This window comes from Cheilinus undulatus, linkage group 5 (assembly GCF_018320785.1).
Source record: "Cheilinus undulatus linkage group 5, ASM1832078v1, whole genome shotgun sequence".
Lineage (NCBI taxonomy): Eukaryota > Metazoa > Chordata > Actinopteri > Labriformes > Labridae > Cheilinus > Cheilinus undulatus.
In genome coordinates this window covers 52,162,015-52,185,520 of record NC_054869.1, presented here as the reverse complement: position 1 = coordinate 52,185,520, position 23,506 = coordinate 52,162,015, and the positions used below count along the sequence as shown (strand labels likewise).

At 38.5% G+C, this 23,506-nt stretch overlaps 1 protein-coding gene across 1 annotated transcript in view; it reads left to right on the top strand.

Moving 5' to 3' along the window:
- The first annotated feature begins 7,587 nt into the window (after positions 1-7,587).
- Positions 7,588-23,506, top strand: part of prdm6 (PR domain containing 6) — a 132,453-nt gene continuing 116,534 nt past the window's right edge. Inside the window, exons 1-2 of the mRNA XM_041787954.1 lie at positions 7,588-7,716; positions 19,613-20,322. Coding sequence (XP_041643888.1) covers positions 19,620-20,322 — 703 coding nt within the window. The 5' untranslated portion in view covers positions 7,588-7,716; positions 19,613-19,619. The remainder of the gene's footprint in view (positions 7,717-19,612; positions 20,323-23,506) is intronic.

Here is a 23,506-nt window from a genome sequence, read left to right as displayed (position 1 = left end):
GATTCAGATTTAAACCTGAGGAATCATCTGTCTTCTTTCATTCTGAATCAGTGTTTGTTAAATCTCCTGTGAGGGTGAAACCGTGGCCATGCAGCGTTCTCACATGCAGGAATTCAGCGCTTTGCTAAATGAACTCTTGTTAATATTGTGTTTTTTCTTTTCCTGCAGCCGTCTAAATAATTAGCTTTTGTTGTAGAAGATGATGAATTTGGGCAGTTAATTTATTGATCGTGGGGCTCCTGCGATGTGCTTGGCTTTAGAAAGTCATTAATCAATGGATGAAAACACCTAATTCTCCCCCTGCTCAGCTTTTTCCTTTTTTTCCTGCTTTCTGTTTGTTTTCTGTTCGTAACGGAGGACAACTGCAAAGATACAGAGACGTGTTATTATTACAGAATGATGATGATGATGATGAAGAGGAGAAATACTTCATTTAAAATTAAAGCAAGTCTGCACATATAGAAAACCAGCACATTTAAAAAAGAGCTGAAATGTGAAAAAGGCTGCTGTTAATGGGACTTATAAAAATACAGGCTTTAAATTTAGAGAATAGGTTCAACATTTTCAAACTGACATTATGCTGTTGTAAAATAGTTTCTGCTTGTGTGAACTTTTAAAGCATGGCTTAGATCAGGCATGTCAAACTCTGAATTTGGGTCCAACCTGAGGGCCGAGCAGGGTCCACATTTAACCATAAACCGTCAGCCTCATTCTCACCAGCAATGCATTATGGGGGAAAAAACCTTAGCACTCATAATGAAGGATTTTGAGATTGAATAAGGTCAAAATGATAAGTTTAAAGGCTCAAATCTGAGATTAAAAAAATCAACTTATTACACTGTAAAAAGCAACATCCATTTTACTCATAAACATTGAGTTGAAATTACTCAGTTCTTCTTAACCTGTTCTAAATACTTATTATAAACAAGTTAATTGTACTTCTTGGCCATAACAGCAAAAGGGCTTGATTTACTTAAGTTTACTTAGTTTAAAAAATTAAGTAAAAGGGGGTATAATTAAGTTGTGTTAACTTAAAAATCCAAAACAGCGATTTGAACTCTATTTTTATGAGCTGATAGAACTTATTTCAGTTTCAAGTGAACAGTACTCAAACAATTTAAGTATTTTTTGTTATAACTCATATTATTTGAGTTGTGGCAAATCTGCAGTTTCCCAGAATGCCTTTGGGCACAAAACCTTTATGCACTCTGTTTGCTGCAGAGTGCATAAAGGTAAAGATGTCCCACCCATAGGGGGCATTGACACTGTTGTCAGCATCAGTGAAAGCTGTTTGGCACACTGTCATTGATGAAGTGGGTTGCCAACAGCCATTGTTGCAACTGGTGGCACAAGATAGTCCACCTATGGTGAAATGATGACTTACAAAACTTTTGTACTTGCTGATGTTGTAAGGTAATCAGTTATGCAAGATCTTTTGAGTGCTATTAACTTATCAGTGTTTACAATGCACTGAAAATATTAAGTATTACACACTCAAAGTAGATGATTTAGGCTAAGTCCTGCAAACTTAAATTAACATTTGAATCTCAGTTGTGAAAACTTAAAATAAATGATTTTAAACTAGTAGTGAATACTTAAATAGTTCAAGGAGAACAAGTACTGCACACTACTAACAAACAAGTTTTTATAACTCACAAAAGTCAAGTGTAGTTTACTTGTTATTTTTGAGGCAACGACTTTCCGTAATTTTTTTAAGTAAGCTCAACTAATTTTTTCTTACAGTGTAGCTGAAAAGGTCCAAACATGGCGTTTAAAGTCAAAATGTTTTAAAAAGGCAAATATATGAGATGGAGCACAGGTGTCGAACTCAAGGCCCAGGGGCCAAATCTGGCCCAGAAGATCATTTCATATTTGTATTCTAACTGGCCCACCAGTATGAGGGCTGCAGATTTCCTCCAGTATAATAATGTAAACTTCAACTTAATTATTTAAAATATCCTTGTTTAGCCATAAAAATCTGAAAAAGTAAAGAGTAAGAAAGATTTCATAAAAAGTCAAGAATGTGGGGAAAGAAATTAATTTATTTTTATTTCATATTTTCAATTTTGCGTCTCAAGATTACAACTAAAACTCATGATTTTGACTTTTCATTTCACACTTTGACCTTTTCAACTCATAATTTGGATTTTATATGTCACATTTTTATCGTTAAGATTCACAATTTTAAATTTTAAGTCAGACTTTGAACTTTTCATTTCCTTATTTTCACTTTTTAATCCCATATTTTCACTTTTAAAGTTGTGATTTCAAATTTTTTTCTCATATTTTGACATTTTAATGAATAACTTTTACTTTTTATGTCATACTTTGACATATGTTGAGGTCGGGACTCTGTGCAGGCCAGTCAAGTTCATCCACACCAAACTCTCTCATCCATGTCTTTATGGACCTTGCTTTGTGCACTGGCGCACAGTCATGTCGGAACAGGAAGGGGCCATCCCCAAACTGTTCCCACAAAGTTGGGAGCATGGAATTTTCCACAATCTCTTGGTATGCTGAAGCATTCAGAATTTCTTTCACTGGAACTAAGGGGCCAAGCCCAGCTCCTGAAAAACAAGCTTACACCACAATCCCCCCTCCACCAAACTTTACACTTGGCACAATGCAGTCAGACAAGTACCGTTATCCTGGCAACCGCCAAACCCAGACTCATCCATCAGAGAAGGGTTCTTCACTGCTCTGGAGTCCAGTGGCGGCGTGCTTTACACCACTGCATCCGACACTTTGCATTGCACTTGGTGATATATGGCTTGGATGCAGCTGTTACCATGGAAACCCATTCCATGAAGCTCTCTACCACTGTTCTTGAGCTAATCTGAAGGCCACATGAAGTTTGGAGGTCTGTAGCCATTGACTCTGCAGAAAGTTGGCCACCTCTGGGCACTATGCGCCTCAGCATCCGCTGACCCCACTCCGTCATTTTACGTGGCCTACCACTCGGTGGCTGAGTTGCTGTCGTTCCCAATGGCTTCCACTTTGTTAGAATACCACTGACAGTTGACTGTGGAATTTTTAGGAGCCAGGAAATTTCACCACTGGACTTGTTGCACAGGTGGCATCCTATCACAGTACCACGCTGGAATTCACTGAGCTCCTGCGAGCGAGCCATTCTTTCACTAATGTTTGTAGAAACAGTCTGCATGCCTAGGTGATGATTTTATACACCTGTGGCCATGGAAGTGATTGGAACACCTGATTTACAATATTAGGATAGGTGAGTGAATACTTTTGGCAAGATAGTGTATTTGTAGGATATTAATATTGAGCATTTTTTTTTGTTATTTAGTTAAATATCATTTTTTTAACCACCTTTTCCAAGTAAAGGTCTGTTGTTGATTTGTAGAAATGCAAAAATGTGGGTAAAATGTTAATGAGTAGTGTTTTTATTTCTATGAATGTATGGTGTCCATTTTTTGTCATGAATGTGCTCAGTGTAAGGATTTTTATTGCATCTGATGGTAAATACCTTAAACTCTGAGATGAAGAATAACTGTAAATTCCTAAGAGAGGAAGGAAACCATTTTAACCAGCTGACTCATATTCCTGCTGACTCCAGGATTCAGTCTCCAAACCCTGATTTTTGTCGACCTTGAACTTGTGTGTCAGCCAATCAGACAGAGTGTTGTTCCACATTCCTGGACGCTGAAAAAGTGGCTTTAAGCCGACAAGAGTTCATTTTCAGACGCTTATGTTTGTGTTTTTGTTCGTTATCAATCCACCAGAGGTCCTGAGGATGACAAATGGGGCCTGTCAGGGCGACGCCAGTCATAACAACACACCGACGCGCACGCCAACATGCACGTTTGTGTTTTAAGGCGTTTAGCTGATGTTCTTATCCGCGGCAGCTTACAGTGACTGATGTGCACACAGACTGTACGCTCTGTATTTGTGAGGGAGCAGCAGACGGCTGGGAAAGCTCGGGGTCGTGGATAACGAGTCAGCTCCAGAAACACAATGAGTCCGGCTCTAATCGCTCTTATCTATCTCCCCCACACACACACACACACCCACACACACACAGACGGTGAAAGTGATGGTTGATAGAGACGCTGAGGTGATCTGACATCTGGACGACCACCTACAGGATGTGAAATAATAATACATGTCACGGTAACTGGACTTTAAACACAAAAAAATCGGCCTGTCATTACTTTCCTCTAAGTAACACACTGACTTTATTATAAAACCTCCAATATTTGCCTTAAAAAGCATAAATAATGCATTAATCCAAGTGTTCACAGTCATTTCAGAGTCTCAGTTCAGCTTAAAGAAGCGACATTCTGACAGAGCTAGAGCAAAGAAACACACAGTCAGTGTGATGTAGCTTTAATGCTTTTATTTTTTTGTTTAGGATATTTTGGTCAGATGTTAACCTGACAGAGATGATGGACTGTGGATTCAAAGTTCCTCTGAAATGTTTCTGTCCAGTTTAAAAAATAAGTGGACCAGTCAGCGTTGTCTGAGGAGGATGAGGCTGTAGCTATGAGGAAGGTTTAGTTAAGTTTATCAGAACTGCATGGGCAGTTTTCTCTATTTAAACAAAGAACAGCTCTGAAAGCTTTTCTAAAATGATTCTGCTCTTCTCCAGGGCAGCTTTGGCGTGAGTTTGTGGTAATTAGCTGTGAAGTTTTGGCAGAAAAGCTGTTTTTGTTCCCTCTGACCAGCTTCAGTTTGGTTTACCAAGTGGCTCCACTGACCGTAAACAACTATAGCACCCAGGCCTGCGCACAGATTTGGGCCCCTGAAACCTGGGTCCTCCCCAGTAGTGATTTATTGACCTATCAGTGTTGGATCAGTAGCATTGGTGCTAGCATCATGGCTAACAGTTCCTGGTCTAACCTGTTATTGGGTTCTGATGTTGAAATTACTCATTCTTGCCTCTCTGTAACATCTTTTCATCACTGTTTCTGCACATTTTTTTTTCCAGTTTTTTCACATTTTTTCCACTTGTATCCCATTTTAGCCACTTTGCTTTTACCACTTTCCACCATTTTTCCACCCATTTGGCCCCTTTTTTGCCTTCCTTGACCCATTTTTGCAACTTTCTAACCACCTGTCACCATTTTCATCATTTTTTGCCCCTCTGTTTGCCCGTTTTTTTCTTTTCTTGACCAGTTTCTTACCTCTTTTAACCTTTTTTTTTTTTACCGCTTTTAACCCCTTTTCCCCATTTCCTTCCCTTTTTTACCACTATATAACTACTTTTTTGCCATTCTGCCCTTTGTTTTCCTTGTGTGGGACATTTTTTTACACTTCAGACAAGTAGGTCATGTGATTGGCGGGTTTGTTAGTTAGTTTGTTTGTTAGACACATAACTCAAAAAGTTGTGGATGGATTTTGATGAAATTTTAAGGAAATGTCAGAAATGGCATAAGGAAGAACTGATTAGATTTTGGGAGTGATCCAGATCACCGTCTGGATCCAGGAATGTTTTTAAAGGATTCTTCACTACTGGGAGATAGGGCTGATGGCGGAGGTCTGCGCTCTCTGAGTGCTTTTCTAGTTGACTATTTTATCCAGTTTGTCTACCTTTAACACCTTTTCACAATTTTTTTTCCTACACACCTTTATTTCATATATTTTGACCCATTTTAACCATGTTAGCCCCTTGCAAAACACTTTACACCATTTCCTGCCTATTTTGCCTTTCTTGAACCATTTTTTTCTACTTTTATCGCATTTTTGCCTGTTTTTTTTTCTCTTTTTCCAATTATTACATTATTTTCCACTGAAGTTATTCCAGTTCTTCTTTATTCTTTATATCCTGTAATCCTGGTGTTTATGCACATCATGGCTTAGTTATGAAGGCTGACATTACAAATACTTTAGTCGATTTGCCCATCCACACTGTTAACATTACCAAAAAAAAAGGGTAATTTCATTGTCAATGAAATGTATTTATTGATGTATTTATTTACTTAGTTAGTGGTTTATTTTTTTATCTTTAATTTATTCATCAATTTCTTTGTTTGTTTATCTATAATTTATTCATCTAATTATGTATTTATTCATTCATTCAGTTATCTTTCTTTAATTTAGTCATCCATTTATTTATTAGTTAGTTATTTATGTATTTATGTAGAATTTATTCATCTGGTTATGTATGTATTTATTTAGTTAGGTAGTTAGTCAGTTATACATTTATTTATTTATTTATTTATCTATTTATTTGTCTTTCTTTGATTTATTCATCCATATTTATTTATAATTTATTCATCTAATTATGTAAGTATGTATGCATTTATTTGTTTGTTTGTTTGTTTATTTACTGTAGGGGACAGGCTGCATTAATGAACATGGACATGTAAATGTGCCAGATTGTAGCTAAAGGCTAATTTCCATCCGTCGTCTGCAGCAGGTTGATGGTAAACATGTAAAAGTGTAATTCATGCATAATGAAAATAAGAATCTAGATAAAATCAGACAACACACAGAGAGCAGACAACGTGAACAGTAGAGTATTAAACAACGACCCACATATAACAGTTCAGACAACTGCTGAGGACTGACCAGGAATAAAGGAACCGTTGTAGTTAAAGCTCATAAGGCAGCTGGTGAAGTGCTGATGTATCGCACACGTTTATGAATGTGGTAGAGGGACAGGTCCCTGGAACACCCGCAGCATGAACAGGGTGCATACCCCCCCAGATGGTACCCTAATCCATGCATACCCACCACATCCACCCCCTAACAGCCCTAACAGTGTGGGCTTGGTTATTTTCACTACAAATTATTTTCCCATGCCTCTGGTAGTGTGTAAGGACATCCAGATCATGACCTGGGTTCTGTCCTCATGGTGCCCTCAGGGGGCTTACTCCCTGCATCCACGCCTTACTTCAGCCCCAGTCTTTGGCTCAGACATGCCTAAAAGTTCTGCTCAGCACTGCGCATCTTTAGCACATGTATGTTTGTGTACATGCATTAGCAACCATAACCATGCCAACGTCCACATCTTTTATTTCTGCCAGAGCCAAGGAAGTTCTTGGCAATTCTTTCTCTTTTTTAATAACAGAAACATAAAAAGGACACTTGAAAGTTTGCAGCACCTCTGCCTCTATGGATCATTGTGTGCTCTGTTGATGGGGTTACTCTACCATCCTGAGCAGACAGAACCAGACCTGAACCAGCTGATCCATCAAACCATAAACATGACTGTGTCCTTATCAGAAATCTCCCTCACTGAGTGATGCATGACGGGTAAAAACGTGAATCTGAGCATCCTTACAAACGCAGACAGAGAGACATTTCTATGGAGCTTCCAGTGTGCTCTTCAGGATGTCTGCACATTTGTCCCCAGTATCAATAAAGATCATTTAAATTGAACTGAAGCAGCTGAATCTGAGGAAAAGAGGAGCCTGCGGAGAGGAACAGCAGACAGAAGAGAGTTTGGAGAAAAGAGGGGAAGAAAAGTGTGAGGGAGAAATAAAACGTGTGAATTAGAGAGGAGGAGAGGCTCTTGGAGATAAGGGAGAGGGAGGGAGGGGAGAGGGGGAGGAGAGAGAGAGAGAGAGAGAGAGAGAGAGAGAGAGCGGCTCGTGCAGCAGCTGTTCGCCAGTTTTGGCTCTTGAGACGCGCAGGACGCAGCGAAGTGTCCCAGCTCCCCTCGATGGTTCACCGCAGCCCGGAGGAGGGACAGACCTTCCACCGCTGCCCGGAGATCAGCACCGAGGAGCCTCCGTACTCTCTCTGACAGCAGTAAGAATCTCCTCAAAGCTTCTTCAACTTCTACTAAAAACACACACAACATCCAAGCGGAACGTCCCAGCGTCCCTCCCCGCCAAGCGCTGCCTCTGTCCGGCCACGGGACGGCACACCGAGCCGCTGATCCAACGTGGACCAAACTGGGATGTAATAATGTTCAACTTTCAGATCTTTTTCTTTTAACCCAGCGTCTCTTCTACCGTGGGTTCGCTTTTTCTCCACTTCTTGGCGTGCTTTTTTTGCGCTTGGCGTGCGTAAAAGCGATCGTCCGAGAAGCGAGGAGGCTGGAGCGGAGGGTCAGCAGGCTGAAGTCAGTTTATATTACTGAGTGTTTTATTGGCTGCGGAGTTTAGACAGTTTATGGCTCAAAGAGGGAGTTTAGACAGATTTTTACCGCTAAAATCAAACTCGAGGCTCATTTTGGGAAGGTTTAAGGAAGGACGGATTCTTTAATTTGGAAAATTAAATGAACATTTTCCTTTTCTTTAACTTAATATTCTATTTCAGGTCATAAAAAAGCATCAGGAGAATACAAATTAAACAAAATGATAAAAGCTCTGAAGTTCTGGGAGACTTTAGCTCCAAGATTTCCAGAAATCAGAGGAATCCACTGTCACTGAGTCAAGCTGAGAGGCATTTTTATTTATTTTCAAAATCTATTAAACCATACTTAAACGTGTAACTGAAATTTCTCTGTGCAGAATGAAATGTGGAGATATTATCAGTAATATTTCAGACTCAGGCAGGTCTGATTATTGCTCTTTTTTCCTTCTGCTTGGTGGCTTTAACCCTTGTAATGTGTTAGAAAGCTGCCCACATCTTTAGTGGACTTAACTCAGCTTGAAAATACTCAAAAAACAATAGTTATCATCCAACATTGTTTTTCACCTCATAACTAACTTAGTATGTATTCATATCCATGTCAAAAATGTTTTAAATGTTATTTTTTGGCTGAACAGACCTTTTCTCTTACAATATACCACTAGTTTTCAATTTAAAAATGGTTTAAATTTTATTTCCTACTGTGAAGATAATGGTTAAGTATATTATCCAAGTCTAATAGACTAATATTAGAGGCACACCTACCAAAAAATTGCTTTTTTTTTTTTTTTTTTTAACTGAACATTATCAATAGTGACATCTGTAATGTTGCGGGTGACCCGTATAGATTTATGGTTAGGAAAAAGGCAAAAAGTCATTTCCTTTTTATAAAACCAACTTTATTTTACTCAGAAAAGCAAGTGCAAATTGAAAATGATACCATAAATTGAACATAAAACAACAGTATGGTGTCAGGGCAGGTGTAGGGGTGTGTGTGTGTGAGTGTGTGTTCTTCATGGGCTTCACACTTCACCTAAACATGAAATTTACTGTGTTATGTTGTGGTCCTCAGAAGTCATGTAAACCTGACGATGTCCTCACAAGTAGCATTAAATTCAGGCTTGACCAAAATATAGCTCTAGGCTAAATCTCAATAGAGGAGTGTGTTCCTGGGAGCACTGGGGAGAAACCCAATGATTCTCAGGCTTCTGAGACCCCAGGAAAGTTGAGTACCCATTTTTCACATTTTTGGCACATGTCCTTACATATCATGAAAACACGCATGTGTGTTCTTGTGTGTGTGGTGAAGCAAATTGAGCCATATTTGATCCACAGAGAAACCCACAGCTTTTAAGTGATGCATGCCAGTATTCTCTGTCAGGTCACGTTTGACCCGTAACACCACAAATGTCACTTTTTTTTTCCTTGAGACCTTCAGAATTTACTAAAATGGTGAAAATTTCCTTTTTTTGTGTTAAAATAGTTGTGTCTGAGGATTAGAGGAAGCCTTATTCCAGTACAAAAAAGCAGATGGTACTTTTTACATACCTAAACTTGAAAACGGTCAAATTTGACCCGAACGCAATATAAGCTTTAACACGTCTGGGCATTGCAGGTTAAAACTGTCTTTCTTATTAATTCAAAGATAAAATGCATAGTGGTGTTTAAATTTTGGAGAGGTGCAAATGAGAAGTTTCTGGAAAATAAGGTAGAGAAAAGCAAGCTGTGCCGCAGTGCAAAGAGGAAACCAGTGCAAACATAGCCGAACAAGGGAGCAAATTATTATTTAACACAGGGGTGTCAAACTCAATCACAGCAGGAATCTGGACTAACCTGAGGGCCTAACAGGGTCACCTTTTCAACCGGAAACTGTCAACCTTGTTTCACCAGTAATAAAACATGAAAAAAAAACAAAACAAAAAAAAAACAAAACAACAAAACTTAGCACTGATTATAAATGATTTTGACATTTAAAAAGTTAACACAATGTGAGAAAAGTAAATTTATTAGCTCAAAAAGATCAAAACATAAAATTGAAATTGAAAAATATTGTTTTTTTTTAACGGCAAATATATTAGAAAGGCAAAATCATGAGTTTAAAAGGTCAAAATGTGAAATAAAATTTATACTCATGAAATCAAAAGTCAAGATAAGATTCAAAACTTTAAATTGTGAGTCTAAAAGGTCAAACTATGGGATTATGAAGTCGAAAACATGAAATAAAATACAAAATAGTTAGTTTAAAAGGTCAAAATATCACTTTAAAATTAGAATTATGAATCTTAAAGCTCAAAATATATTAGATGTCAAAATTTTGAGTTGAAATGCTCAAAGTATAAAATTAAAAGTCAAAATCCTAAGTTTGAGTCCTGACTGTGAGATGCAAAATTGAAAATGATGATTTCTTAAATCATGAGGATAAGTTTACATTTTTATACTTGAGGAAATCTGCAAACCTCAGACTGATGGACCAGTTAGAACAGAAATGTGAGATGTATCATCTTGCGGGCCGGATTTAACTGTTCCACAGGCCGGATTTAGCCCCTGGGCCTTGAGTTTGACACCTGTGATTTAACACGACTAGAATGTGTATTTTCTGAATGAAATCCTGCAGGATGAACTCCACTCCTGCAGCATAAAGAGACTTAAATCTTCATTTTTTCAGACTTAACTGCAGAGAGCTGTTTAGTTTGCACAGCATGCATTGATTGCAATTTTCACATTTGTTAACTGAATAAATTTAGAATAGGGAAAAAAAGAGACAAAAAGCAGATTAACAAACACAAACCAAAAAAAGGAGGAAAACATGCAGATGGTTAAAAACATGGTAGAGTTTTTTTCTGCACGTTTCTGGACCAGTTTCTGAAATTGTGAGTCCTTGTGTGTTTTCAGGGTAAGTCTTTTTGATTTTTTTATATCATGTCCCATTTTCAGTGTTAATTTCCCAGCATGCATCCATGTGAACAGACTTATTTTAGCTGTATTTCATTTATTCAGTGTCTACGTCTCCTGCTTCTTGACTGTCACATGCAGAAAGTTAAAGAGCTTCATGTCAGCATTGTTTATGGCCTGAAGCTGAGACTAAATCCTTTAGATTCTGTTGTTCTTATTTCAATCCTAAAACATGTTTGGGTTTCAGACACCCCTAAGGTTTTCTCAGCCACTTTCTAGGATGTTTAAAACACTGGGCACTGAAAGAAAACCTGATATAAGCATAAAGAAAGCTAAAGACTCTCCTATAAAGTATGGATTTAAATAAAGAGGTCTGTGCAAACAAATATGAATGAAGAATAAGCACAATTAGTTCAGACAAGATGGAAAAAAATGCCTCCAGATTTTACCAAACAGCCCAGTTGAAGCGCTCTCCTCTCCAGGCTCCACTTATTGAACCATAATTCAGTGAAATGTTTGCCACGCTGCACCTCGAACATATAAACTGATGAGGAACACGATCACATTAGAGAAAGCGTGCAGCCTCGGGTGTGAATTTAACACTAATAGCTCTGATTTTTCAAAGCTAGTAACATCAAATTTCTCATTTTTAGTCCTGAATGTAGTCCATGCATGCTTTTCATTAGACATTGCATGTAAACACTCTGCATTATTAGACTGAACACACTTCATAAAAAGCTGCAGGATTTAACGTTTTACAGGCAGCCGCCTCTAACAGAAGTTTTGCAAGCATCACACATGCAGAAAATATGTTTTTTCATCTGCGTTTTCCTCCGGAACACACACTAAATGCCAGAATGATAACCAGATACGACTGAATTAGCTTTCTTGTCAGTTTCGCTGTAGTGCAGTGAGCCGTTTCAGTCTTGCATTGATCAGAAAGAGAAATAAACTAAAAGCAGAGAGGGATAACATGTCCAGATTTCAGTTATTAGACATTGAACTTTATGGACTAGTCGAGCTGTAGACGCTCTGCTGTGGTGCGTTAAAAAAACCACACACTGATGCCCATAGCCTACACTTCACTGTAAATCAGACTCCAACAACTTTTCACTTCAGGCATGTCTATGTCAATCTGTATGATCTGAATGTGAAACCCTGCAAATCAAGGTGAGATGCAACACAATTATGACAAAAACAGGAGGTTTGTGTTGCAGAAAGAGGAGAGCTTTAGTGTTTGATTGTGGATGAAACCTTCAGAAACACTCATGAACAGAGGAAGATCTGCATCTGTTTTAGGAGCTGATTTGAAAGACTTCCTGCAAAGGTTAGAGGAGCATATGGGAGTGTGATTGCTTTTTAACATAAACCTAAAACACACTGTCGCTCCTCCGCTCTCCTGTGTGTGCGTCTGTGTTTGATTTCAGCTCCCGGTAACAGAAATCAAACACACATTTGACCCTCAGTGCTTCCCGTACATGTTTAACATCCTGCTGTGACCTCCGCTCTGCTCCTGCCAGCGTTCTGATGATGATGATTGACACTCGCTGCACAGTGCATGGAGATTTTAACATTAGTGTGCTATAAACTTTAGCAGCGCCTTCACAGTGAATAAGAACAATTATTATATGTGCAAAAAGCAATGCTTTCTCAGAATGTGCACATTTGATTTGCTCTTCTATCATTTCTCTGCAGTCAGGTGAAACCTTGGAGGAACTACTGCAAATTTAGTGGGAAGAAAACCTTGATTTATATTTAGAAAAGTGGTGCAAATAACCACAGCCAAAGCTTGCATGGATTTCTTAGTACCAGTTTATTTATCTCACTGGAATATGAATGCATGTCACTTTATCCCCCACATAGAGGACTTACAATTAAAAAATATAAAATTATCATCATAACACTCACATTTTAATTGTCTGTATTTCTATAAAAAAAACTCACTGCGGCATAAACATAGGTGGTTTTATGATCATGCAAAGGCAAACGGATGCCTCAGCCCTCGTGCTCCAAAGGGCCCTGAGGATATAGCCACTACATTAATTACGGCTCTGAAAGGACTTTACATGATGAAGAAGTGTATTTACAATTCAGTAAGTCACCACGTGTTTATAAAATGAGTAAAAACAGATTTTGAAGGACCCCTAGCCTCATTGTAAAGTCCTCAGAATGTCCTCATATCGTCTCATGATGGTACAGATCTCTGCAGACTGAGTCAGTAGATCTGTGGATTATTCTGAAGTAAAAAAGCATCAGTGATTAAAAATGTCTGATTAGAGTCAGAGGAACAGATACAACACCAAAAGAGAGCGTCTATTTTTATTTCCTACCTGGACCACAGACGTGTTAGAATATGAGGATGTGCTGAGTTTGAGATCTGATGAAGGACTGTTGGATATTTGGGGGTTTGGTACCTGACTGACTGATTTAACCCGTCGTTTCTCCCACTTACAGTGCTTAACAAATTTATTAGACCACCCTAACCCTAACCAACGTAAGGTTTATGCCACAGCTGCCCTAAATTAACAGCATTGGTAATTGCCAAAATCATTTTTTATGTTTCTGCAATGGTTAATACACCAATATGTAGAAGCTCTTTAACCCAAATGATATTTTTAATGCTAAAATATAATTATTATTGTTATCCATTAATTTAAAAATTTACTGATTTACAAAAAACAGACAAAATAGTAAAGCACATTAATATTTCTTGATTAATATGTCAAATTATAGTTATTTACTTGCATTCCTGAACAGAAAAATGAGTTTTAGTGGTTGAATGTTATGCTTGATTCATTTCTGACTTCTCAGAGAAGCCCAGTGAGCCGGCTCAAATTTGGGTGAATTCAGTTTGAAATTCCTCATTCCTGTTCAAAATGGTAAAACGTGGAGAGCTCAGTGAAAATGAAAGAGTCCGCATTAAAGCACTTCATGATGCTGGATGGTCTCTGAGACAAATATGACAGGTGGTCTAATACATTTGTTAAGCACTGTATCTGGGATAATTAGGAACTGATAAGATAAAATGTTGACTAAAGTTTAAAGTTAAATTTCAAGGAAATGTCCTTGGGAAAATTTCTGTGAAAATTCTTAAACGTTTTATTAAAGTATACCCTGATAAGTACGCCAAATTTCTCTAAATAGTCCTAAAAAAATCATAAAATTCCATGTAAAAGCATGAAAAATTTCAAGTGAATTCCCCAAAGAAACTTGGAATTTCTCCCTAAAATTTCTCTGCAAAATTTCAAATAAAATGTAGAAATAAATTCCTGAAATTCCATGAAAATATATCCAGACAAATTCCCTGAAATTTCCATGAAAATTTGTGAACATTTTAAAGGACAATCCCTACTCCCAAAGTCCAAATCCAGTGCAAAAAATATTCAAACAAATTTCCAAAATTCCCCAAAAAATGCCAAAGAAATTCAAAGAAAATATCCCCAAAACTTTTAGTGAAACTCTCCAAAATATGTAAACATCAATCCATTCATTTTCTATACCGCATATCCCATTCAGGGTCACGGGGGGCTGGAGCCTATCCTGGCTATCATTGGGCGAGAGGCGGGGTTCACCCTGGGCTGGTCACCAATCAATTGCAGGGCAATATGTAAACGTATCCCCAAAATTCCCATGAAAATACTTAATACATTTCATGCAAATTCTCCTAGATATCCAAACAGAAAATTATTCTAACATTCAAAGCCAATAATTGCAACTTTAATGGACATTCTAGACTATTATTTTAAAAATTCTAACAGCGGAAATTATAACTTTGTTGTAGGAGAACAAAAATGTGATGTCCTCATGTGTGTATGCAGGGTTTTAGGAGGTTTAGCTGAATGGGGAAGGGTCTCTGTGTGGTCTTTGCCTCCAAATAAATAAAATCAGCCCTTTGGTTTAAGTGCAAATAAATCAAAATAGAAAGTTAAATAAGGAAATGAAGTTCGTGGAGCAAAAGTGGGTCTTGAATGCATTAAGTGGACACCAAACCATGCATTTTACTTCTACTTTTTTCTCATGTTTTCAACTTATTTGTCTAATTTTCTATGATAAAAAGTGCTGTTTTTCATCATAATACATCTATTTAACCCTCCTAAGTTTTACATTTAGTTGCTGTCTTTCTTAGGGTGGGGCATCCATGGGCGTAGCACAGGGGGAAAAAGGGTACTGATTACCCGGGCCCATAATAGGAAAGGGCCCTTGGAAAGCCTGCAGTATTTTTTATTATTATATATTTTTTCTTGGTACTTAGTGTCATTTTTGAATCAAAGCAACTAAATAAACTGCTAAACAGACTGAAATTTGTATTTAAAAAAGTGGAGGAAAGTGGAGGAAAACTCAAAACATTTTAGTCTAGTTTTAGTCAACGAAATTTCAAAACATTTTAATCTAGTTTTAGTCAACAAAATTTCAAAACATTTTAGTCTAGTTTTAGTCAACGAAATTTCAAAACATTTTAGTTTTAGTTGACGAAACTCAAAACATTTTAGTCTAGTTTTAGTCAATGAAACTCAACACATCTTAGTCTGGTTTTAGTCCACAAAATTTCAAAACATTTTAGTCAGGTTTGAGTGGATGAAATTTCAAAACATTTTAGTCTAGTTTTAGTGGAGGAAATTTCAAAACATTTTAGTAAGGAAATTTCAAAATATTTTAGTCTAGTTTTAGTGGAGGAAATTTCATTACATTTTAGTCTAGTTTTAGTTGACAAAATCTCAAAATATTTTAGTCTAGTTTTAGTCGATGAAAACTCAAAACATTTTAGTCTAGTTTTAGTCGATGAAAACTCAAAACATTTTAGTCTAGTTTTAGTGGAGGAAATTTCGTAACATTTTAGTCTAGTTTTAGTCGATGAAATCTCAAAATATTTTAGTCTAGTTTTAGTCGATGAAAACTCAAAACATTTTAGTCTAGTTTTAGTGGAGGAAATTTCATAACATTTTAGTCTAGTTTTAGTCGATGAAAACTCAAAACCTTTTAGTCTAGTTTTAGTCGATGAAAACTCAAAACATTTTAGTCTAGTTTTAGTCGACAAAATTGCAAAACATTTTAGTAGACGAAATTTCAAAACATCTTACTCTAGTTTTAGTGCATAAAAAGTCCTCATATTTTAGTCTTTACTTTTAGTCCAAGCATTTATTTTCTCGCCTAAATCTGGTACCAAATAATGGTAGTGTGTTCTCTGCTAAACCATAAGTCATCTTGATAAAAACTAAACTTAGTTTTGTTGTCAGTTTTAGTCATCACAGATCTGTTTCTGTTAGTCTTAGTCTAGTTTTTGTCATGTGAAAAAAGGCTGCCGATGAATAGTTTTAGTCAATGAAACTGACACTGGTCTCTGCCATGAAGAAAAGTTAGTCAAATTTGACAAATTTGTTAGTCATAGTCGTTAAATGAGGCCATTAGAACTTTTATTTTATTCGTTGTTTCAGAGAGACACATTTATTTTTTAAATAGAGGAAATACTGAAGCAACCTGTGAACCTTTCGCAGTGACAAGTTTTTCTCCTGAACCCCCCAGCTACAGCCTAGTTTCAGGACAGCTGGGCTTTAGGTGATTCCAGGCGTGCACAGCCATAGCAAAGACACTGTCATGGTTAGCAGCTGTGATTCTGACAGCTTTTTTAGTTTTAGTCTTTAGGTTAAATGCCTTCTAGTTTAAGTCACATTTTCATCATTTCTACCCTTTATTGTTTAAGTCTATAAAAGTCCTTACATTTTAGTCTTACTTTAGTCCCAGCATTTATTTTCTTGCCTGAATCTAGTACCAAACCATGCTAGAGTGTTCTCTGCACCCTGTCTAACCTGGGGTCCCTGCTTTCTACAGCTGAGAGGCAGAAGAGGTACAGATGGTTGTATTTGGACAGATTTACCCACAGTGGAGAAATATCCCAGATTTTAAATTTCTGATAAAAGTCTCGTCTTCCTCATGGAAAAAGGCTAACAATGAACATTTTTAGTCCTAGTTTGGGTCGACGACATTAACACTGCTGGTTAAAGAGGCTGATCTGTTTAGATGTGGTGTGCCTTGACATTTTGGCTTGAATGTAGGTGTTTGAAAACCGAAGACATCCAGAACCACAGCAAACACAGCTCTAAACACAGGGTAAGAGTTTGAGGTTGACGAGTTTCAGACGACAGTCAGTGAAATTAGTCATAGTTTAAGCCTTCCTTCTGTTACAGGTGATCTGTGCAGTGACTTGAACCCTGGCTAAGTGAAGGTTAGAATAGAAATCTGTGTCAATTGTACATAACAACTAAAACTGCCTTTTTAATCATGAGGAAGTGGAAACTAGGACTAGGACTAGCTAAAACAGATCTTTGGTGATGAAAAGTCAGTTCAGTTTTCATCAAGGAGACCAAAAGCAGACTGACTGTTCCATGAGATTTCTCCACTGTGTGAATAAGGTGTGGCAGTATTCGAATCAGTGCATTATAAATCAAAGTGTTCACAGTGAATTTACATGAGATCTTGCGGGTCGGGTGGGCCGGATTTGGCCCCCGGGCCTTGAGTTTGAAACCCCTGTTCTAAGAGAAAAGACCAAACTTCCATGCTATCTGAAAAAAAATGGAGCCAAATAAGATGCATGCATGCAAATCCTTCGGTAGTGATTTGCTTTTCTAACATGTTTTGTCCCGTGTCCTTGCTCACTAAGTTTTTATATCTAGGATCCAATCATCAACGTTTTTTGGAGTGTTCTTTTGTCTTCATGATGTAATGGTAGCCAAGTATACTGAATCACCAGTGACAACAAAAGCATTTTTTTTTTTAATTGGGTCGTGACTCTTCTTGAGGAGGCGGTGGTGGATCCTGATGCCGTACCAGTTGAGAACCACTGATCTAGGATTGTCTATCAATGTATGTGTTGTTTCTTGTGTCTTGAGTAGGAGTGGTGAGGTAGAGAAAAAAGTGTATGTTTTACTTCATTTAATATTGATTGTACTATTTGTATGTAAACTATTTTATGTTCTGGACCCCAGGAGGAATAGCTGCATTCATGTGCCAATGCTAATGGGGATCCCAATAAACAATAAACAACAAACAATGTTTAGGAGAGGTAGAAAATCACTTTGGGCTCAATTCAAAACTTGAGACCAACAAAAAAACACAACAAACAAAATAAGCGACCAGGTTATACCTGATTAAAATGAGATGAAATTAAAGTATTAATAGGAAAAACTGAAAACCTGAAAAAAATCATAGTAACAAATCTTAAGTGTTGACTGTTCACTATAAAAAGCATTTTTGAGCCTCATTTCTTGATCTTAAAATGAAGACTCAGACTGAATTTAACAGAGCTGTAAAAAAAAAAATAGAAATGAATTATTGCATGCATAAATTCAAAATAACTTTTTTTTTTTTTTTTACTGCAACAGAGACAGAGGATGTCATGCTTTCATTGTTTCAATGATTCATCCCTCACTGACACCTCCTCTGCTCTCTTTAACCACAATGATGTTTCAAACAATTCATGCACGTTTTCTCGGCTATTTTACTTTAACAGTCTTAACCTCCTGAGACCCGAGCCTTTGTTTTGAGAGCTTTTTTTACTTGCTCTCACTTATTTGGGATAGAAACGGCCAGATAAGTTAAAATATCAGTCTAGTCGTTGAACAGAAATTTCTTGAAAATTTTACTTTCGAAAACCCCCCAAAATTCCATAATTAAAAAATGTCTTTGAAGATTCTTAAACATATTTTTAAAGTTTTAAAGTATTTCTTTAGATAGTACTCAAGTCTTTCAGTGAAAATTCCTCATAAAGCATGAAAATTCCAATAAAAATTTGACCAAAAATTTTCATGCAAATTCCCCAAATATTAAAGTAAATTCCCCTTTCAATTTCTTGGCAAATTCTAGACCTTTTCAAGAAACATTCTCTAAAATTCAATGAAAATGATGGAAACAACCCAAACCCCCTAAAATTTTCCAAGAAAAAAGCTGAAAAATTCAAAGGACAATCCTGAGGCCCAAATTCCCAATCCAACTTCCCCAAAAAATTGTAATAATTTCCCCATATTCCCATGAAAATACATTAAAAAATTAAATTTAAAGCTATGAAATTCTCCAAAATATACAAACATATCCTCTTAATTTCAATAAAAATACTTTGATAACTTCCAAGTAAATTCCCTAAAATATCCAAACAGCAAATTATCCCAGCATTTCAAGCAAATACCTGAAACTTGAATGGATGTTTTGAACAATTATGACATCAATTCTTATACCAAAAATGATTGCTATAATGTAGGAGAGCCAAAATGTAATGTCCTCATATGTTGATGCAGGGTCTTAGGAGGTTAAAGTTTTATGTTCCTTCAAATCTGAACATATCACTCATAACTGCGGAGTTCAGTGGAGATGGGATTTTTTTTAATACCTTGAAGAAATTTTCTTTATCTGCAAAAAGTATTTATACTGAGTATTATTTTAATGTCATTTAATCATCTGTAATCACTCTACAGTCATTGTAATGTTCTACTCGTAAAAAAATCCAATTATTTACATCGTATTTACAGTTTTTCTCAGCTAGAATGAATCCAAACTGGGATTTTTCTGCAGCATTTACAAGAAGAATAAGTCATTTCCAAATGGCTGCACTCCTCAAACTATAAATATTCCACTAAATAAAAACAGTTTTGTTAAATTTGAATCCTCTTCCTCCTCTGTCTCCTCTCAGGGTGGTCATGTTGAAGCCGGGCGACCCCAGCGGCTCGGCCTTCCTGAAGGTGGACCCGTCCTACCTGCAGCACTGGCAGCAGCTCTTCCCTCAGGCGCAGCTCAAGCCTCCTCTGGCCCCGCCGCCTCCTCCTCCTCCTCCTGACCGTCTCTCCATCCCCGTGGACAGCCTCCGCCAGTCCCGCCTGCACAGCCACCTCCTGGCCTCCTCCCACTGCACCTCCTCGTCTTCTTCTACATCTTCCTCTTCGGCTCTCGCCCCGTCCTCTTCCATCGCCATCTCCACCTCTGCAGGGATCTCCCAGCTCCCCGTCCCGCAGCAGATAGCTCTCTTTGGACAGGCGTTGGCCCCTGTGTGCGCCGGGCCCGGAGGACCTGGAGGAGGACCAGGAGGAGGGGGAGGAGGAGATCTGATCGTGGTGGTCCCCCCTGAGAACCAGCAGCAGAGTCACAACAACCCAGCAGCAGCTGCAGCGGCAGCAGCGGGGCTCCTCCATCAGGCCAAAGAGCAGAGCTGTGGGGGGGTCAGCGTGGTGTCGTCCAGCGTGAAGAGCAGTGGGGGAGGAGGAGGAGGAGGAGGAGGGGGAGGAGAGGAGGGAGGCAAAGGAGCGAGGTTCAAGCTGACGTCAGAGGAGCTGGACTACTACCTGTACGGACAGCAGAGGATGGAGATCATCCCGCTGAGCAACCACACGGGGGAGGTCAACAACCGTACGTACTCAAATATTTACACCCACGCTTTTTATTTTGACATTTGACTGAAGAGGAAGTGAAGGGAATAACAGAAAAAGAAGAGAGCCTTACTCATGACAGGAAATGGAGTGTGTTAAAAAATCTCCTCCAGATACTTAGAGGAGATGGAGAGTTTGTCAGGAGAAATACTTAACTTAAATCGCGCAAAAAATATTGTTTTTATATCCTTTAAAATCTACACACAAAAAAGTAACTGCAGTGAAGGTGTTTTACTGTGAAAATTCAGCAGGAAATCTAAAAATATTAATGCTGAAGTTTCCAAACTATCATCTGTAGTCTCTTCATTTTCACTGACTATCAGAGAAAGTTCTCATATATTATCAAGACTTTATTTAAAATCTTCCTCAGCAGGAATGAACCCAGTCTGGGGTTTTCCTGCAGCATTTCCAAGTCGTTTACAAGGGCTGCACCCTGTTTGACAAAATAAACGCCTTTTTATTTTAACCTTTACCCTGCTTCTTAGCTTCAATGACAGCTGCACCAAACTACGCTTAACTTTATCATAAGCGTTCAAGATAACACCTTTTTAACTTATATTGCAAAAATACGTACAGCAAAGAAGCAATTGAAGGAAATAGATGAGATTCAGCTAGATTTAAATATCAGAAATCATATAAAACCTCTCAAATAAGGGCAAAAGTGGATTATGTAGCACATTTAAGACGCTCAAAGTGCTCAACAGGCTTAAAACGGATAAAATAATAAAAATAATCAATAATGGCCGATGATGGTGATTAAAAAAATAAATGAAAATTATAAAATTGTAAAATTAATAAAATAATAAAAATAATCAGTAATGGCCGATGATGGCGATTAAAAACTAAATGAAAATTATAAAGAAAATTGTAACAAGACAGTGCAGATAAAATCAAATCTAAAGGAGCAGAAACAAACATCTTTTAAAAATAAAAAGCTGATATAATTATGAGTTTGGACTGGTGTCATTAGAACAAATATAAAAATGGGCTTTGGCCCTCAATTTATACGGAGTCACTGATTGAAATTCCTGAATAAAAGGATGATCTTGAAGCATTTTTAACACTTTTCTGAACAGCGTATGAACGCAACATCAAACAAGATCATTTTACCTAAAATATGTCGAGAACCCAAAAAGGAACAGGCTGAAGCTTGAGTCAGATTTTGCCTTTTTCTGAAATATTTTTTATTGATTTAAAACTTTATCCAACATTTTAAATGCCAAATGACCAAACCATGGAGATGAATTTAATCTCTAGCTATGATAACAAATATGATAATTAGGGTCATGGTAGGCAGGAGGAGGAGAACAGGAGGAGAGCAGAGGAAGGAGGAGGAGGGGGGGTCGGTGGTCTCAGGGGTTCAGAGTGAATTCATTCTGATTTTAAGGTTAGGGAGATCAGACTTTCCTCACATCATTCTCCTGTGCACGCGCCGATGATCAACCTCCATCTCTGACGATCAATCATGGAGACTGTTCGTCTGATTTCAGCTCATTAGAAACTAGGCATATCTGGAGCAGGGGCCCATTTTACCATGATAAGGATCCACATAAGCCTGTGGCAGGGGCCCCTAAACTTTACCATGATAAGATCCACATAAGCCTGTGGCAGGGGCCCCTAAACTTTACCATGATAAGGATCCACATAAGGCTGTGGCAGGGGCCTCTAAACTTTACCATGATAAGCTCCGCATAAGGCTGTGGCAGGGGCCTCTAAACTTTACCATGATAAGATCCACATAAGCCTGTGGCAGGGGCCCTTAAACTTTACCATGATAAGATCCACATAAGGCTGTGGCAGGGGCCCTTAAACTTTACCATGATTAGATCCACATAAGCCTGTGGCAGGGGCCCTTAAACTTTACCATGATAAGATCCACATAAGGCTGTGGCAGGGGCCCTTAAACTTTACCATGATAAGATCCACATAAGCCTGTGGCAGGGGCCCCTGAACTTTACCATGATAAGGATCCACATAAGGCTGTGGCAGGGGCCCCTAAACTTTACCATGATAAGATCCACATAAGCCTGTGGCAGGGGCCCCTGAACTTTACCATGATAAGATCCACATAAGGCTGTGGCAGGGGCCCCTAAACTTTACCATGATAAGATCCACACAAGCCTGTGGCAGCGGCCCCACAACTTTACCATGATAAGGATCCACATAAGGCTGTGGCAGGGGCCCCTGAACTTTACCATGATAAGATCCACATAAGGCTGTGGCAGGGGCCCCTAAACTTTACCATGATAAGATCCACATAAGGCTGTGGCAGGGGCCCCTAAACTTTACCATGATAAGATCCACATAAGGCTGTGGCAGGGGCCCCTAAACTTTACCATGATAAGATCCACATAAGGCTGTGGCAGGGGCCCCTAAACTTTACCATGATAAGATCCACATAAGGCTGTGGCAGGGGCCCCTAAACTTTACCATGATAAGATCCACATAAGGCTGTGGCAGGGGGCCCTAAACTTTACCATGATAAGATCCACATAAGGCTGTGGCAGGGGCCCCTGAACTTTACCATGATTAGATCCACATAAGGCTGTGGCAGGGGCCCCTGAACTTTACCGTGATTAGATCCACATAAGGCTGTGGCAGGGGCCCCTAAACTTTACCATGATTAGATCCACATAAGGCTGTGGCAGGGGCCCCTAAACTTTACCATGATAAGGATCCACATAAGGCTGTGGCAGGGGCCCCTGAACTTTACCATGATAAGGATCCACATAAGGCTGTGGCAGGGGCCCCTGAACTTTACCATGATAAGATCCACATAAGGCTGTGGCAGGGGCCTCTAAACTTTACCATGACAAGATCCACGTAAGGCTGTGGCAGGGGCCCCTAAACTTTACCATGATAAGATCCACATAAGGCTGTGGCAGGGGCCCCTAAACTTTACCATGATAAGATCCACGTAAGGCTGTGGCAGGGGCCCCTAAACTTTACCATGATAAGATCCACATAAGGCTGTGGCAGGGGCCCCTAAACTTTACCATGATAAGATCCACGTAAGGCTGTGGCAGGGGCCCCTAAACTTTACCATGATAAGATCCACATAAGGCTGTGGCAGGGGCCCCTAAACTTTACCATGATAAGATCCACATAAGGCTGTGGCAGGGGCCCCTAAACTTTACCATGATAAGATCCACATAAGGCTGTGG